This window comes from Schistocerca gregaria, chromosome 3 (genome assembly GCF_023897955.1).
Source record: "Schistocerca gregaria isolate iqSchGreg1 chromosome 3, iqSchGreg1.2, whole genome shotgun sequence".
In the NCBI taxonomy this organism is placed as follows: Eukaryota; Metazoa; Arthropoda; class Insecta; order Orthoptera; family Acrididae; genus Schistocerca; species Schistocerca gregaria.
This window is the reverse complement of record NC_064922.1, coordinates 554,702,421-554,718,567: the sequence shown is the minus strand read 5'-3', so window position 1 is coordinate 554,718,567 and position 16,147 is coordinate 554,702,421. Positions and strand designations below refer to the sequence as shown.

Below are 16,147 nucleotides of genomic sequence, written 5' to 3'. Positions count from 1 at the left end.
TTGATAGTATGATAATGTCAGAAGTCCAGCCTCCACTTCATCTTTCTTGGAATCAGTAGTGAAAGGAGCAATGGTGAAGCTTGAAGTGAAACACTAATATCATCATGTGGATTGAATGTATGGCCACAGATCTAATTTCATGCCTCTGTTGTACCTCTTTGCTGGTGATCAATGTCTCTGGCTCGTTGCATATCTGTAGCCACATGTGCAGTGACATGGTTCTTGTGTTTAAAAGGATGGAGCAAGTGCTGGAGCATTAGTCACATTGCTCACCTGAGGATGGCTGGATGGTATACAGTTGAAATATCAGAAGAAGTGAAATTTAAGTGACTGCACACACGAAATTTTATGAAACAATCATTGTGCTGTGAAAATATGAAGATGTCCAACAAAATTATGTACAGCCATAATTGTACTACTTACGTGATGCAAGAAATGACATTTTTTGGTAAGTACTAGTTGATATGACTGAAATCCATAAAATGTGAGTGAATAAAACTGTTGTTATTGATGATTTCAATTTATCTTTAGAATTGTAATTTAATGTGAATTAATTGTTATGGAAAGAAGTCCTTTAATATACAAGGGCTATTCAGGAAGTAAGGAACAATAGGTTGTGAATTGGAAACCACAGTGAAAATCAAAGCTGTTTTATTTGCAACAGTTAGCTACAACTTCCAACTATTTACCTCCATAGTCGCCGATTAACTTAGACATTTGTTTTAGCGTTATACCAACTTTTCAATACCCTTGTTATAGAAGGAAGTCACCAGTGCTTTCTGCCAATTCTCTACACTGGACTACAGCTTGTTGTCTGTGCCAAAATGTTGTCTTCACAGCCAGCAGTTCATGTGAGCAGAGATGAAACTCAGAGGGAGACAATTATGGGCTATATTGTGGGTAATCAAACATTTCCAATTGAAGACAATGCAGGTGTCTCTTCATTGCCACTGCAGAATGTGGCTGAGAACTGTCTTGAAGAAGAAAACGCTTGACAGTTATGTAATGTTGCCTGTAGAGCTTTAGGCAAAATTTCTCACGAGGCCCTTGTACTGGGTGGGAGACACTATTGTTCTATGTATCTTTATGTGCTTCCTGTGTGCTCAGAAATGCAAAGAATGACATAACATGATCAATGGGCATACTAAAGATACTGTCCAACACACCTATGCAAAACTTCATTGGATTTTCACTGTGGTTTCCGTTTCATAACTGATCATTCCTTACTTTCTAAATAACCCTTGTAGTATTATCTATAGAGAGTTGAAGTTGCAAGAGCCTATCTCAAAAATCTCACATCCCTGCTGAACACTGATTTTGATATGGACTTAATAGATAGGATAGATACTGTAGCTTTGTCGACTAGTGTGAGCAGTACTCATTTCAGTAGCTGGGGCTAGAACATGTAGAGACAATGGATGGCCAAACTCATTAAATATCTGACCACTATGTCAGTCAAAGCAGATCACTACTATTTATGAAGCTAAGTAATTTGTGCCACAACTGTCAGCTAATAATAACCCTGCTTTGAATTTCACACTATTGGACTGTTTCACTAGCTCATGTCAACAATAACATTCCAACACATTTTCTTTGAAATTTAGCATTATGACTTGGTTGCAGTTTGCCACAGCCTTGTTTGTCTTTTTCTGTGCACAGTGTTTTGATGTATCTGAGAGACACAAAAGTTTGGTGACAACAACCATACTCTGTGTGCATTAAAAATGAACAACTTCTTAACATGTGCAAGCAGCAATTAAAGTTGAAATGAGAACAGCAGCAGCTTCTTTGACAATAGGATCTGCAGAGGCAACACAGCAACAACAGCTACTGGTCCACCAGCTACAACAACAATAACAAATAGCATTACTTTAAAAAATTGTTCTGTGGATTCCATGGTGTCTCCTCCACTGACATTTTTCAGAAGTTTTGAAAAGTCTAAGGAGATTTGGAATACTTATTTGTGTTGTTTCCGTTTTTCCTGACAGCTTAGTAAAGTTGTTGATCCTACCTCTAAACATCACTGTCATTATATAGTCAGTTATATGGAGTGGTATAGGAGCTATGGCCACTCTCTGACTCCATTAGTATCATATTCAATGATTTTTGTGACTTGCTGGCCCAGCATAATGCTTGGGAAATTCACAAAATGGCAGTTTGCCTGCATTTTAACCATTTTATTAAAAATTTCAATCCATTGTGGATTACTGACATGCAGGGTCTCAGTTGTAAATGTAATGTTATTTTGCAAAAAGTGTAAGTTATAATACACAGACTAACTCATCACAAGTGTTGTAGATTGTCTCAGTCCCAAATATGAAGTATTGTATACCCCTTTTGTCTCTTGAGACCCAACCCTCCGCAATGTCACCTACATCGTGCTATCATTGTGCCTATCACCCACATTGTGCTATCATTTGAAATAGCATCATCAGCATAGCAGCATCAAATGACAAGTAGAAACAGCAAGAATTACTAGTTAACATGGCAGTAATACAGATTCATTAGACAAACATTACTAGATAATCATGAATATGATATTTGAATAGATGACTATGAACTTTTCTATTAAAGAAGGAGTCACTCATTACACATATGGAATAATCCTTCTCCTCTGTGTGTCAATTTTTTCATATCTTTCTTCACTTTCCTTTTTTTCTTAATTTTTAAGAGCAGAAATCTCAGTTTCTTTTTCATAGAAAATATTACTGTGATACACCATACTGCATGTTCTTACCAGTTTTGGATCTTTGTTCTTGTAGAATGTGATATGTTAAATCAAAATCCATAATAACAATCAACCCATCAGTATTTGAAAGGTATGTCTCAAAATCAAATACAATTTTCTCTTTATGTGACATTAAAATTATATTTCTGCACACCTAGTGTTTATATTCAGTTGCATGTACTAAAAGCCACTGAAGATTCCTATAAAGTATGTCTAACAAATGTGCATTACAAACATTAAAAAGTATTTTAACAGCAAAACCATGTCTTACATGAAAGAAAGCAAAGCCAAACCTTATATGCAAGAAAAACTACAATTCATTTTATAGAAAGCCATTGTCATTCAATAGTAATAATGGCTTTGATTTCCTCTTGTAGTAAATTGCAAAGACTGTGTGTGTGTGTTTGCAGGTTGATGTTTCACTTTTTTTTTAATTAGTTGTTATCCTCTTACATTACATGATTGTGATGTTCATAATATCCTCTCTACAGTTGTATGTGAAACAGCAATTAAGTAAAACTAAGATGAAATATTTTAATTACAAAGGGTGCTTCACAATGATTCATCCAGTTCAACAAGATTATATATTCTGCACGAATCTGTGGGTGAATTTTAACTTAGCCATCAAAATTAAAAGTTTACTTTGGTATAAGATGGCACAGTTAGTTTGTATGTTCGCTCACTAACTTGTTAATTACCCAGTGGGTGTCAACTCAACATGAAAATAACCCAGCAACCAAATCCATTTTCTGTTTCAACAGGTGCAAAGTCAGTTACAACTGTGCTGCATTATTTTCATCACATGTATACAACTGCACCTTCTACAGCTCAAAGCATTCAACACTTGCACCAGGAGTTTCAAGATGCTGATAGTTTATGTAAGGAGAAAGCTTAATGGACATTTGTGGAAGGTAAATGAAGACTTTGATCTTAAACTTAATTGTAAAAAGCGCCCCATGGTTGTTTGTGTATACATGTAAAAAATAAACACTTGTAAAACTAAATAGTTCTTTTAGGGAAAAAAAGCTTTGTAGTCCTACAGGTAAACTAAAAACTACCCCAGGTTACTACCCTTCATCTTGTAAAATCAAATGAGTCTTTGAGGAATACGCTGTTCTTTTCTGCCTCAGGTCACACAAATGGTATCACTATCAGTTCTGAGTTAATAGAAAAATATCACCAGAGGTTTTGCATAAGGTAAATGGGCCAGATGAGGTGAGTCGTCTGTCCCCCTAAGGCAGTATATCTGTGGAAAATTCAGATGTTCAAGAAGGTTCCTTATGATTATTTTTGAAAATTGTCTCTGTTCTTAAAACATTCTATACATGAAATAACTCACAAAGGTGAATGGTAAAATGGTGAACTAGGAGATATGCTAATTACTAAAGACTACATTACATGACAAAAATCTGCAAAAATACAGAAATACTTTACCAATGGGATCAACAACAATGTCCCGAGGTTTGTCAAGTCCTTCCCAAACAAGAAGAGCCCTCATACTTCCATCAAGATTAGCAACTTCAATTCTGTTAGTGCCAGCATCAGTCCAATATAATTTATTGGTAACCCAATCCATTGCTAAGCCAGCAGGAGACTCTGGAACACAAATCATTTCATAAGTAGAAACACAAAATTGTTAGGGATGATACATTAAGTTTTCAATTTCAGAGCTTTAAACTTATGTTGTTTGTCATTATTTGTTTTCATATCTCATCTGGCCAATATCAGTCTTGCACTACATTAACTTCTGTAAAAGGTTCATGCTGAACCTCATAGCTCACGTGTGTTAAAATGGCCAAAAAGGAAGTACTTAGGGATTGTGAAATGAGGGCAGTGACAGAGTCGACACCATCAGAATCCTGCTGTGACAAATGAAGGCAACAGGTGATTACTCTTGAATGAATGTTCATTAATACAGCAACTGCTTTGGTATTTGTTAAAACAGAAACTGGTGACGTACACCATTCACATAGGTGCCCACTCAATCTTTTGTCTTTTTCTCATTGAGATAACCCTTGCAATAGAGGCTATATCACAGATGACAAGGAACACTTACCTGGCTAAATTGTATCCATTAGAAAAAGCACAGGAATTTCTCCTATAGTGAAGTTTTAGTTCCTCTAAGTTATAGGTTTACACGAAACAATTCTTTGTTCCCTCACACAGAACCTTACATTCATAGGCTCTAGCAGAAGATCATTGACACATAATATTGTCTATTCATCAACTAATATGACTTAATTTCTTCAGTTCAGTTTTTTTATGCTTCTGACTCAGCTACATGTATATCTAAACCAGTACTTCACAGACACCCTTCATTCTGCATGGGAGCGTACTAGAACTAAAGAGTACTAGTATCCCATTTACTGTTCCATTTGTGAATGGTGTGAAGGGAAGAAAGTTTCATACAGACTTGAATTTTGCTGTTTATTCTGTTCCTGTCAAAGCTTGAGATGTATGTGGGAAGAAGTAATGAGTTAGAGGGGTAACATTATAATCATATTTACCCGATTATAAGATGACTCCCCTTTTTTAAGAGGCTCCTTCAGAAAAAAAATATTTTTTAACATATTCTTTCTAATCAAAATTACAAACTTTCTCAGCCTAAACAGTTAACATAGACCCACTCTAAACTTGTGCCATTTATAGATTTATTTATTTACATGTCAAGTTCCATAGGACCAAATTGAGGAGCCAATCTCCAAGGTCATGGAATGTGTCAGTACATGAAATTTCAACATAAAAGTAATAACAGATAAATATAAATATTTATGAACCTGAAGAAAGTCAGTCAATAAGTTTAAGTAAATGAAATCAAAAATACGACAAGAATCAGTTTAAATTTTCAAGGAAATCCTTAGCAGAATAGAAAGAGTGACCCATTAGGAAACTCTTCAGTTTTGATTTGAAAGCACATAGATTACTGCTAATTCGAGTCGTAGCTTATCAAAAATGGATGCAGCAGTATACTGAACACCTTTCTGCACAAGAGCTAAGGAAGTCGGATCCAAATGCAGGTTTGATTTCTGCCAAGTATTAATCGAGTGAAAGCTGCTTATTCTTGGGAATAAGCTAATACCCTTAACAAGAAATGACAGTAAGGATGTGGGCTTTCTAAAACAAACTATGCACCCTCTGACTCAAAGTTGCAATATTAAAAGTTTTGGCTGATTTCATTGTCTAGGGGATGGGATATGTAGTTGCCACATTACATGCCAAATACTGCTGAGTCTACAGCATATGTTAAGAATACACACATGAATCAAATGGTCGAAGGTTTCTATCACTCGACAATTGCGAATTATGAAAGTAACATATAAATTTATAAATGAAGATTTCCATTTAAAAATATCTGCAGGTACTATCTTAACAACTTTAAATGATGAGCACAATAGTAGAAGTAATTTTGGGAATGCAAAACACTTATTTGTGTCAATGGCCCAGCAATTAAATAAAATATAAGTTGAATGACAGGGAAACAATAGACTCCTACTTCATGTAATTAGTTATGAACAACAACATAGCTTGTGAGGTATTCACTTCTGAATGCATACTACGACTTTGCAGAAGCCATGGAAATCACACAAGAGCACAGGTCAGCACTCTGAAATATTTCTATCTTTCACCACCATGCGCAAACTGCTCTACTCTCCAAGTCCTTCCGCTGACCCTGTGTCCATTGCCCCATACTGTCCAGCACTTTCTGTGACCTGTACGACTCTCCTCTCATTTCCATCCAGTCTCCCCATTCACAAGCGCTGTGATTGGCTAAAGTGTTTCTGCCATAGCTTCAAGCGAACGCACATCCACAAACATAATGAAACACACAAGATACTGACGTTACATTTAAATAATTTGAAATTAAATAAATATTACTATGGCTGGACCATAAACATGGTCTAACACACATTATTAGATATATAAACAAATTAAATAAACATATATCAAAGGAATAGAACAAAAGGTAGGCCAATAGCCTAATGTCTCTGTGCTTTCTAAAACACAGTAAATATTTACCAGGTTTCTTCATGAATAGTACATATTGGACATAAACAAAGACATAGATGAATAAGTATGTTTATAAGCATGCTGCTACCATTTTTTTGTGTAACTGTGGAGTATTTATGGTCTGACGCGATTGATAGTAATCGACCACTTTGACCTCCAATAACTCATGTACTATTTAAGCTACATGCCTGTAACTCAAACCAATTTAGGTTTTAACTTATAGCTTTCTAAAGACATGTTGATCGACAAAATCAGATGAAGTGTTTATATTTTGGAAATTTGTTGCTGGTTGTTACTTGTATAATTTACCATCAGATACTAAACTTTAAACTAATAAAGATATTGTAAACATTATTACACCATCTGAATCATCATGCAGATAATAGTAATGTACATGTTTCTTTTTGAGGTATCATGATTCCTCTGGCTCGCCCGTTCCCTCACAAGGAATATATATATTAAGAGGCCAATGTTGAAATACCCAGACTTGTGAACAGGGGTCGACAAGAGGTTCATGAACTTACACCACTTATTGTATGAACCACCCATTTCTGAGCCAAAAATATCGTTTTAGAATTGGAAGAGCTGCCCGAAAATATAATACATACATGGAAATAAGCAAAGTAGACTAATTTTCGTGTCAAACGATCAACTTCTTCAAACACCATTTGAATAGTAAAAATGGCAATATTAAGTCTTTGAACAATATTTTGAATGTGGGCTTCCTATGACAGCTTACTATCTATGTGAATGTCTAGAAATTTGAACTGTTCAGTTTTACTAATCATATGTCCATTCTGTGAAATTAAAATGTCAGGTTTTGTTGAATTGTGGGTTAGTAACTGGTAAAACTGAGTCTTACTGTGATTTAGCATTAGTTTATTTTCTACAAGCCATGAACTTAGGTCATGTACTGCACTATTTGAAACCGAGCTAATGTTGTACACAACATCCTTTACTACCAAGCTAGTGTCATCAGTAAACAAAATATTTTAGAGTTTCGTGTAATACAAGAGGGAATATCATTTATATAAATAAAGAACAGGAATGGACCCAAGACTGATCCCTGCACCCCCCGCCCCCTCAGACCCCACATCACAGCCATTATCAACACTGAGAATAATGACCTTTTGCTGTTTATTGCTAAAGTAAGAGGTGAACCAATTGTGAGCTACTTCCTGTATTCTGTAATGGTCCAAATTCTGAGGCAATATTTTGTGACCAACTCAATCAAATGCCTCAGTTAAATCAAAAGCGTTCAAAAGCTTTTGTTTAACCCATCCAGTAACTCACAGAGAAAAGAGAATATAGCATTTTCAGTTATTAAATGACTTCTAAAGCCGAACAGTACATCTGATAGCAAATTGTGTGATATAAAATGATCAATTATCCTTACATACACAGCCTTTTCAATAACTTTTGCAAACACTGATGGCATAGAAATAGGTCTAAAATTATCTATATTATCTCTTTCTCCCTTTTTATACAGCAGCTTTATTACTCAGTACCTTAATCGTTCAGGAAACCGACCATTCCTACAGGTTAAATTACAAATATGGCTAAATACAGGGTTAATATGTGCAGCACAGTACTTTAATATTCTGCTAGACACCATCATAACCATGGCAGCCCTTAGTCTTCAGTGATTTATTTGAGGAGGGGAAAAAAAGCAACCGCGTTCCCAGATCACACTGCAAAATATCTGGATAAAGCAGCTAAATATTTGTGACAATGAAGATAAAAATTGAAATTTTAATTATCTACATACTGATAATACAAGAAGAAATGAAATAAATAAATGCAAACAATTTACATTAATTTTTATCTTCACTGCCTTTTTGTTCACTTAGACTGTCATCTGTGGTACCATTATTTTTCATCATCATCATCATCATCATCATCATCATCTTAACAGGACAGCTCTTAAATTTTTATCTTCATTGTCACAAATATTTACCTGCTTCATCCAAATATTTTGCTGTGGGATCTGAGAACTCAGTTGCTTTTCTTCCTCGCCTCAAAGAAATCACAGCAAATTTTGCTTCTATACTGACACTAGGATGTTACAATGTCTGTTGCTTGCAAACATATCATCTGCCCACTGCTCTCTCTTGTTACCTGTGAAAAACCAGCAGCTGACATCCACTCTCCCTGCCATTTGTTCTCATCATACCTCATGGAGAGCATCGACAACATTGCTGCATGGAACACATAAATGCAACACTGGCCTCAGTCTAGACTTTTAGCATATCTTGCAAAAATGTATGTTATTGTTGAGTAGCTGTCCAGTTTTAAAGTCAATTCAATTCCAAAGGCAAAATAATTCAAGCAAACTACAGTTTAAATGTGGAAGATGTTCATAAAGACCCAAAGTACCCAATTATGCATTCCCATGGTTGGCAACACAAATTAATTTCTGCTCGCTCATAGCCAAGCTTCTATCACTGTGTCCCATCCAATGTCCCATTTCTTGAGCAACAGTGAAACATCGACAGCAGTATCTTCCAGGGTGCGGGTCATATGTAAGAACAGCAACTAATACATTTAAAAAAATCACAATCATGATCCAGTCCAACTCTTGAAACTGCAATGTACTTATCTCTGTTCCTACTATATTGGAAACAGGTCTTTCAGACATAATTTATTCTTGTAGATTAGATTAGATTAGATTAATACTTGTTCCATAGATCATGAATACGACACTTCGTAATGATGTGGAACGTGTCAGGTTAATAAAAGATGTCTGTACAAGAAATTACATTACACAAAATATTGCATGACACTAATGATTAAGTTTTTTTTTTTTACTTTATATCTAAAAATTCAGCCAATGAGTAGAAGGAGTTGTCATCTAGAAATTCTTTTAATTTAGTTTTAAATGTTAGTTGGCTATCTGTCAGGCTTTTGATGCTGTTTGGTAGGTGCCCAAAGACTTTTGTGGCAGCATAATTTACCCCTTTCTGTGCCAAAGTCAGATTTAACCCTGCATAGTGAAGATCATCCTTTCTCCTGGTGTTATAGGTATGCACACTGCTATTACTTTTGAATTGGGTTGGATTATTATCAACAAATTTCATAAGGGAATATATATACTGTGAGGTCACTGTGAGGATCCCTAGATCCTTAAATAGATGTCTGCAGGATGACCGTGGGTGGGCTCCAGCAATTATTCTGATTACACGTTTTTGTGCAATGAATACTTTTCTACTCAACGATGAATTACCCCAGAATATGATGCCATACGAAAGCAGTGAATGAAAGTAGGCATAGTAAGCTAATTTACTGAGATTCTTATCACCAAAATTTGCAATAACCCTAATAGCATACGTAGCTGAACTCAGACGTTTCAGCAGACCATCAATGTGTTGCTTCCAGTTTAACCTCTCATCAATGGACACACCTAAAAATTTTGAAAATTCTACCTTAGCTACAGACTTCTGTTCAAATTCTATATTTATTACTGGAGTTGTGCCATTTACTGTACGGAACTGTATATACTGTGTTTTATCAAAATTTAAAGAGAGTCCGTTTGCTGAGAACCACTTAATAATTTTGTGAAAAACATCATTTACAATTACATCACTTAGTTCTTGGTTTTTGGATGTTATTACTATACTTGTATCATCAGCAAAAAGAACTAACTTTGCATCTTCATCAATGTGGAATGGTAAGTCATTAATGTATATCAAGAACAGTAAAGGACCTAAGACCGAACCCTGTGGGACCCCGTGCTTGATAGCACCCCAGTTTGAGGAATCAGCTGTTTTAACATTACACGAACCACTTATTTCAACTTTCTGCATTCTTCCAGTTAAGTATGAATTAAACCATTTGTGCACTGCCCCACTCAAACCATAATGATTTAGCTTATCTAAAAGAATTCCATGATTTACACAATCAAAGGCCTTTGAGAGATCACAAAAAATACCAATGGGTGATGTCCGGTTATTCAGAGCATTTAATATTTGATCAGTGAAAGCATATATAGCATTTTCTGTTGAAAAGCCTTTCTGAAAACCAAACTGACATTTTGTTAGTACTTTATTTTTACAAATATGGGAGGCTACTCTTGAATACATTACTTTCTCAAAAATTTTTGATAGAGCTGTCAGAAGAGAGATTGGGCGGTAGTTGTTGACGTCCGACATATCCCCCTTTTTATGCAATGGTTTTACAATGGCATATTTCAGTCTATCAGGGAAAACACCCTGCTCCAAAGAGCTATTACATACGTGGCTGAGAATTCTACTTATCTGTGGGGAACAAGCTTTAAGTACTTTGCTGGAAATGCCATCAATTCCATAAGAGCTTTTACTTTTCAGTGAGTTTATTATTTTACTGATTTCAGAGGGAGAGGTTGGTGGAATTACAGCTGTTTCAAACTGTGCAGGTATGGCCTCTTCTATTAATAGCCTTGCCTCTTCTAGTGAAGATCTAGATCCTATTTTCTCCACAACATTTAAAAAATGATTATTCAAAATATTTTCAATTTCTGATTGTTTGTTAGTGCACTTGTCATTCAATTTTATTGCACTAAAGTCTTCCTGTGCTCTTGGTTGCCCTGTTTCCCTTTCAATAATATTCCAAATTGCTTTAATTTTATTATCAGAGTTACTGATCTCAGACATGATACACATGCTGTTGGACTTTTTAATAACTTTTCTTAGTACCGCACAATAGTTTTTATAATATTGAACAATTTCGGGGTCAGTACTCCATCTTGCTGTTAGATACAGTTCTCTTTTGCGGTTGCAAGATATTCTTATTCCTTTAGTTAGCCAAGGTTTTTTATATGTTTTCTTGGAATTATGTTTAACTATTTTCTTGGGAAAACAATTTTCAAATACCCTTAAAAATGTATTGTGAAATAAGTTATATTTCAAGTTTGCATCGGGTTCCTTATACACTTCATCCCAGTCTAGCTGCTGTAGGCTTTCCCTAAAGTTTGCAATATTTATATTGTTAATTGAACGCACTGCTTTGAAAGTCTGATTTATTATACTGCATGGAGCTATGTCATGTACTGTAACAAGCTGTGCACTATGATCTGAAAGACCATTCTCAACAGGATAAGCATTTATGTCCTTAAACTTATCTTGGTCTATAAAAAAGTTATCTATCAATGTACTGCTGTTCTTTGTTATCCGAGTAGGAAAATCAATGACGGAGCTCAAATTGAAAGAACTGAGTCAGTTTAAAGTGATTTATTTTATTTTTAGAAATTTAATTCTGGATTAATTTTCTTTCTTGTTTCATTGAATGTCATTACTTTGCTCCAATGCTGATTAAAAAATGCTGGTAATGTTTTTCTGTGTTATTCTAATATATGAATAGCAATTGAATTTCTCATTTGCAACCCAAGTGAGAAATCATTACAGTTTCCTATAAACAAATAAAATACTGACTTATGTTCAGAGTCAAGTAATTGTTTTGAAGAACAAGATTTTTGCCTTTGAGTGTTATATTTACTTAAAAAGCTGAATAAATATATGTATACCGCATCCATATGTAAGAGAACATTTATTACAAATCTGTTCAAATACAACAAAAATTTGTAAGTTGAAAGACTTTAATGTTGTTTCACAAAACTGTCTGTTTTTAAGCACGGCATTAGATTGTTGTAGTCAGTAATAAGGCTAGTAATAATCTTGGACTTAAACTTGTATGAACATCACTGTCTACTTGCAGTAGCCACCAGAAAGATCACGGGAGGCGCACATCAGCACGGCGCGTCACAAATAATAGTTGCCGCAAATAGAGTCCCATCCAACAGAGGGCACGTGAGAATTTGGCTGCGACCTCTGCCAGTGGATCAACAACAACTCGGGCAGCACGGGCTGCTGATTCAGTTCACATTGGGCATGCCTAGGACACAGTTCCCGGTCTACGCTAAGTGAAGTGCAACGGAAACGTGAACCGTGTTACTACACAATTGGCGATGAGTAGGGTCATTCTTTCGCGTGTTGCGTCATTATTCCGGTTTCGCAGCTTATCCACGGCATGGAGAATTTAGTGCGCGTTTTGGTTGAGCAGCAGACAGAGCTCATGGCAACCATGAAACAGGTGCTTCCGGCATTGTTCTCCATGCAGTCTGCTCCAGCGACATTCCCTCCTCCCATTCCCCCGTATGATGAGACGGCAGAAGATTGGGACGCATATGAACATCGCCTTTGGCAGCATTTCCAGGCTTTTCATGTTGCCGATGCGGAGGTATGTCATGCTCTTTTCTTGTCTTGGATATGTCCCTCACTGTATCAAGTTTTGTGGCAGCTAGCGCCATTGCAGGAACCCTCATCCTTGTCTTTTGACGCATTGTGTTCATTGCTGTCTTCATATTATCGCCGCCGCACGCATGTTGTGGCGGCTAGGGTCGAGTTTTATCAATGCAAGAAACAGCCCCATCAGTCTTACCAGGCGTGGGCCGTTGCCCTGCAGGGTCTTAGTCGCAAGTGTCATTTTGTCATGGAGCAATCGCAAGAGTCGTATGCCCACATTATGGTGTGTGACGTCATTGTTCGTTCGGTCCCTGATAGGGAGGTCTGGCATTGGGCCCTGCAGTTAGAAGACCCTTCCCTTGAGGAAGTCCTGTCCATTACTCAATTGTATGAAGTCTCTCACACCGCACATCAACAGCTGGAAGCACGGTGTGATGTCGTGGTGGTTCAGGGCAGCGTGGCCGCATCCACTGCGTCCGGGGTGGACGACGTGCGAGGGGTACAATCCGGCAGTACGGCCCCTCCCGCACGGTGCGTAAACAGAGTTCCAGCTGCCAGCCCCTGTTACCATCCTGTGCATCGTGCTATATACATCATGATTGGTCAGAGTGCCCCCAGTGTTGGGCCATGTGTCGCAAAGGTAATAAAAAAGGACACATTGCTAAAGTTTGCTGCTCATCCTCAAAAGAATCGAAGAAAGCAGGTACAGAGGACATGGACGTTGACATTCAGGAAGTTCCATCGGGCCAGGCTCCCGATGCATCGGCACACAAACTCTTTATAGAGGTGTCGGTTCGGTCGTGCCGACTACAACTGCAAGTAGCTACAGGTGCAGCAGTTCCTTTGTTGAATGCACAAACTTACTCCGACCTTGGGTCGCCCCCGTTGGCCCCAGTTTACCGGCGTCTATGCGGTTATGGTAAACAGTTCATTCCCCTACTGGGTCAATTCACTACTGACATGACTTAGAAATCAGTCACTCGGCCTATTACTTTTATTGTTGTCAGTGATGAGAGCTCCACTAACCCTTTTGGCTTGGATGCCTTTCAAGCTTTCAGTTTTTCTATCGCTGACACCATACAGTTGGTCTCTGAAGATGTTAACTATCAGTCATTGGAATCTTTGACTTCTGACTTTCCAGATATCTTTGAGGAGGGCCTGGGGCATGTTTCAGACATTGAAGCTCACTTAACGTTGAAGGCGTCGGCTCACCCGCGCTTACTACGCACGAGGCAGATCCCCTTGGCTCTCTGCCCTCAGGTAAAAGAAGATCTAGACCAGCTGACAGCCATAGGGGTCGTTCTTGGCATTTCTTCTAGTGAGTGGGCTTTGCCCCTCATTATTTTCAGGAAACCCTCGGGAAAATTACGTCTTTGTGGCGATTTCAAGGCCACCATTAATTCCCAATTGGTGGTGGACATCTATCCTTTGCCTCATGCTGATGAATTGTTCTATGCCATGACGGGAGGCCAATATTTTTCGAAAATAGATCTTTCAGAGGCTTATCATCAGATACCACATGATGAGGACTCCAAACAACTGGCAGTCATCAACACCCCGTTTGGCCTTTACCAATACCAGCGATTGGCCTTCGGAATATCCAGTGCCCCGGCGATATTCCAGCATTATCTTGAGCACGTCACGTTGACAATCCCTCATTGTATTAATTACCTGGACAACATAATTGTCACAGGCCGCAGCACGAAGGAACACTTGCAGAACCTTCGCACCCTCTTTCTCAAATTCAGGTCCGTGGGCTTGCGTTGCAACCTGCATAAGTCAAACTTCTTCCAACCGTCCATTGAGTATGTGGGCTACACCATCTCTTGGCTCGGCATCCAGCCACTAGGAAGTTTAGTCCAAGGTATCGTCGACCTTCCTCAGCCCGCTTCGCTGAAGGAGTTACAAGCTTTTTTAGGCAAGATTGCCTATTACCACCGGTTCTTTCCCAGGGCTTCCACCATAGCACACCCCGTGTACTGCCTTCTGCACAAGGGTGTTCCTTTTTATTGGTCGCCTACATCCAAGCGAGCATTCACCTCGTTGAAGGGCCTCCTCATGTCAGCGCCTTGTTTGGCTACTTTTGACCCCAATAAGCCGTTGGTCTGGCTACAGATACTTCGCAGTATGGGGTGGGGGTGGTCCTGGCCCATCGCAATGTGGATGGTTCCTAGCACCCACTGGCGTTTGCGTCTAAAACTCTTAGTCCAGCGCAGGCCCATTACTCCCAGGTGGAAAAAGAGGCTTTGGCCATTGTCTATGCTGATACCAAGTTCCACCCTTTCTTGTATGGCATGAAGTTTCAGTTAATCACTGACCATGAGCCATTAATATCATTATTTGACCCCGCCTCTCAGATTCTGGATAGGGCAGCCCACAGACTACAGCACTGGGCCTTGTTACTCTCTAAGTACCATTATGACATTCATTTTCGCCCTACCTGACAGCATGCCAACGCAGACACTCTTTCCCGTCTTCTGGTGGGCCCGGATCCTAAGTTCGATTGAGAGGAGATTATGTGTTTTCATTTGGATGTGGCGTCCCCCCACATGGTTGATGGCTTCCCAATTACTAGTTCTAGAGTTGCCAGGGAAATGGCAGCTGACCTGGTTCTCTGGCATCCCGATCTCCAGGCCGGGCCTCGGACCCTCTTCGTAATTATTTTGTTCTACGAGACCGCCTCTCCGTCTTGGAAGGAGTTCTCCTTCTGGATACCGATAATACAGCTCCTCACGAGGTTGTTCCTGCAAGTTTGCGAAGGGAAGCCCTCGAGTTATTACATGAGGGGCACTGGGGTGTTTCCCATACTAAAACCTTGGCTAGCAGAAATATGTTCTGGCCCGGTATTGACAGAGTAATTGAGCACTTGGTGGCCACCTGTTCCCAGTGTGCAAGCCAACAGGCATCTCCCAGGTAGCATTCTCTTCATGGCCGCCTGCAACCCAGGCATGGGAAAGGGTTCACATCGATTTTGCGGGCCCATTTCTCAATGGCTCATTGTCATTGATGCTTTTTCCCGATTCCCATATATGGTTCACTGCTCCTCAACCACTTCAGAAGTTGCAATCCAGGCACTAGCAAAAATCTTTTCTGTGGAAGGTCGGCCAATCACCCTGGTCTTGGACAATGGACCTCAGTTTATTTCACAGACCTTCCAGGATTTTTGTAGGCGCTTCGGTATTCAGGACGTTTGCTC

General features: G+C 38.5%; 1 protein-coding gene across 1 annotated transcript in view; it reads right to left on the bottom strand.

Annotated features, from left to right (window-relative positions):
* LOC126354146 (low-density lipoprotein receptor-related protein 4) overlaps positions 1 to 16,147 on the bottom strand; it is a 765,275-nt gene that overhangs the window by 158,777 nt on the left and 590,351 nt on the right. The window contains exon 19 of the mRNA XM_050003556.1: positions 4,163 to 4,324. Within this exon, the coding sequence (XP_049859513.1) occupies positions 4,163 to 4,324 (162 nt within the window). The remainder of the gene's footprint in view (positions 1 to 4,162; positions 4,325 to 16,147) is intronic.